General features: G+C 31.6%; 1 protein-coding gene across 1 annotated transcript; it reads right to left on the bottom strand.

Annotated features, from left to right (window-relative positions):
* Positions 1 to 2,249: 2,249 nt before the first annotated feature.
* Positions 2,250 to 2,834, bottom strand: LOC109862502. The gene is made up of 3 exons (XM_020442576.1): positions 2,679 to 2,834; positions 2,492 to 2,547; positions 2,250 to 2,408 (listed from the first exon to the last, which is right to left on the bottom strand). The coding sequence occupies exons 1-3, from the start codon at positions 2,776 to 2,778 to the stop codon at positions 2,250 to 2,252; spliced, it is 315 nt and encodes a 104-aa protein (XP_020298165.1). The 5' UTR covers positions 2,779 to 2,834.
* Between the last annotated feature and the right edge of the window lie 17 nt (positions 2,835 to 2,851).

The raw sequence follows: 2,851 nt of genomic DNA, 5'->3' as shown, positions 1-2,851 counted from the left end.
TCCATTGTATGTGCCAGCGTCTCGGACGATATCGCTGCGATTTCGTCTCGAATGTTGTTTTTTAGCTCCTCTATGGTCTTCAGCTTGTTGGCGTTTTACTTTTCAAGCTATTTCTGCAGATTAAAAACTGTTTATACAAGACTTTCATAAACAAAAATTTCTTCTTAAATTAGTAAAGTAAATTGATAAAATTTGAAAAACTAGTATTTTAAGTGGAATTACGAGGTTTGCGAGGTTATTTTTTACTATGGATACATTAACAAAGAAAACTTCGCAAATTCCAATTTTGAAGGATCTTTGCATACATTTAAGGGAGCTTAGTAGATGAATGTACATTTTCCGTTGCGACGCTCAAATGTTTTATCTCTCATATGCAAGTTTTAACAAATCAGACTTTGTCTACCAATCAAATTAATTCCCTGGTTAATAATCAACCAATTAGATCGCCTAGTTAGTAACTAAATGAAGGTGCGCTATGGATTGAACTAAACAACAAACGAACGCGCGCGATAGTTGCGTAGATAGATAATCACCGTCGCTGAAAAAAGGAAGTATTCTTTTTTATAAATAAATACTGGTCGAAGTATTGTCATAGACCATATATTTCTTATTGTACCTTTGTAAATTAATAACTATTTTATTACTAATGTATTTTACAGTTTGAAATGAATATGGAGGTGGACAAAGTCTTCGAAAAAGATTTCGAGGAACAAATGAACCTGGAAACAGTAAATATAGAAGAAAATAAGAAATTAAAGCAAGAAATCAGACAGTTGAAAAATGAAAGAAAAAAATTACAAAAAAATATAAGTAAGTACTTTAATGTCTGTTATATACGTTATTTTTTACATATTTACTAAAACTTCTTTTTCTATAAAATTTGTTTTATAAAATAGAGAATGTGTGATATCTCAAAAAACTTACCTTATCAAAAAAAGATAAAAAAGGCGCCTCGAAGTACACGCACAATACGTATTGTATTTAAATTGACTTAAATTAAAAATCTTAACTCAAACTGTTCTTCATTCTTTATAAAAGTTTACTTAAACAAGAAAAATATATTTTAGTTTATTACTATATTCTACGTTACACACACACACACAAAAGAAATGATATCAAAAAATAGTATCAAGTAAACTGTTGTACGTTATTATTTCTTTTTTTTACAAAACGTGATTTATAACCAGTGATATCAAAAAGTAGCATTAAGTAAATTGTTCTATATGTACATTATGCTACATTATTGAGAAACAATAGAAAACAATAGAAAATATAAAATAATTTTACCATAACTAAGTATAAAAAATTCTTTCTCTCCAAAAAAGTTTACAAAAAGGATGATATCAAAAAGTTGCATCAAGTACATAATTGTATTATTAATAATAAGACTTTGCCTTTTATAAATTTTCATTTTTTTGCACAAATTATCTTCCGATAGTACATAGCTAAGCTAAGTGTTTTGTGTTTTTATCACGAAAGAAAAGTGTTAAACAGCAAGGAAAGCTATTGGTGGTTGTTTTTGGTCTGCACAGACATTTCGCAACATGCAAGAATTTCGCAAGCGGAGACTTCCGATTATACAAACGTAAAGGTCTTGGAAGACAAGACTTCTGCATAGACATCTTGCAACGTATGTGTTAACCGGTTAACTGGCACGGCTTTTTTACTATTCATGCCCGAACTGGCACCATCAAAAAATTAAGTAAATCCCACAAGATTTGGTATACAAGGGTTTTTTGAGTCGCCGAATCGATTCCGGGGGTTATTTTGTTGATCTGACACTCCCCAACCCCTAAAAAATAGAATTTAGGGGTGAGTTTTTTCAATTCTTTACTAAACCTTTTTTTTTATTCTGTCGCTTGTATTGCGGAATGAATAGAGGTTTAGGGGGTTAATTTTTTACTTTTTTCATTTTTTACAAAACAGTTTTGAATAATTTTATACCTGAATTCTTTATCCATAAATTCCACCGCAAGAGCATTTTTTCATCTGCAAGTTTTGGCTTTGTACTAAAAGTCACCGCTAGGTGGCAAACAGCCACTAACATATCTCGCATGTAAAAAAGTCAAAGAAGTATATAAGTAGAGACCCACTGCAGATAAATTTTGTTTTNTTTACGTCTATACAATTTTGGAAACCACTTTTCTTTGAACGCAAAGTTGCCGGGGTCCATTCAGTCCAATTCGGTGTCACATATTTTTGTTTTACAGTCGAACTTGCAGAGTTTCGAATTTCTTTCGACGATGTTCCTATAGCTCTCTCTCTACTTCAGCATATGAAAGAAGATCCGAGTCTAGAGCTTCTTCATCGTTGTATGGCGGAACTTGTAATTCATTACTCTTCGTCGAATGCAACGTTGCCGGAGTGTTATCAGCCCAATTCCGTGTCAAAAATGCTTCGTCGAGTGTCTAGTTGATAAATACAGTGTAATTAGTATTATTTTTGTATAGTAATATATTTCGAACTTCACAAAATGCCATTGTCAATGTACCTCAACTTCAAACACATCGTCATTGTTGCTTGTATTCTGATCCACATTTCCGTCATCTAGGTCATTTAAGTTTATAACAATTAAAGTTTTGATTTTTTCAGATGTTTGAGATCTTTTCGATCAATTAAATGCAAAAGGCACTTATACATTATACAATCTATATATTCTCAAAGCATATGAAATATACCTCTTACGTGATCGCTATCAAATGGATTCTTTAAACCATCGACCGATGGTTGAATAATAGATTTGACTCTTTCGGCTATTGGATCATCAGAGACAGTCATCTTTCCGCCGCCTATACGTCAATTATTAATTACTAATTATTCCTATACATGTATGTATTTACGAACATATACT

Source organism: Pseudomyrmex gracilis, unplaced genomic scaffold (assembly GCF_002006095.1).
Source record: "Pseudomyrmex gracilis isolate BER0280 unplaced genomic scaffold, ASM200609v1 scaffold_1877, whole genome shotgun sequence".
NCBI classification, from domain to species: Eukaryota; Metazoa; Arthropoda; class Insecta; order Hymenoptera; family Formicidae; genus Pseudomyrmex; species Pseudomyrmex gracilis.
This window is presented reverse-complemented; position numbering and strand designations above follow the sequence as displayed.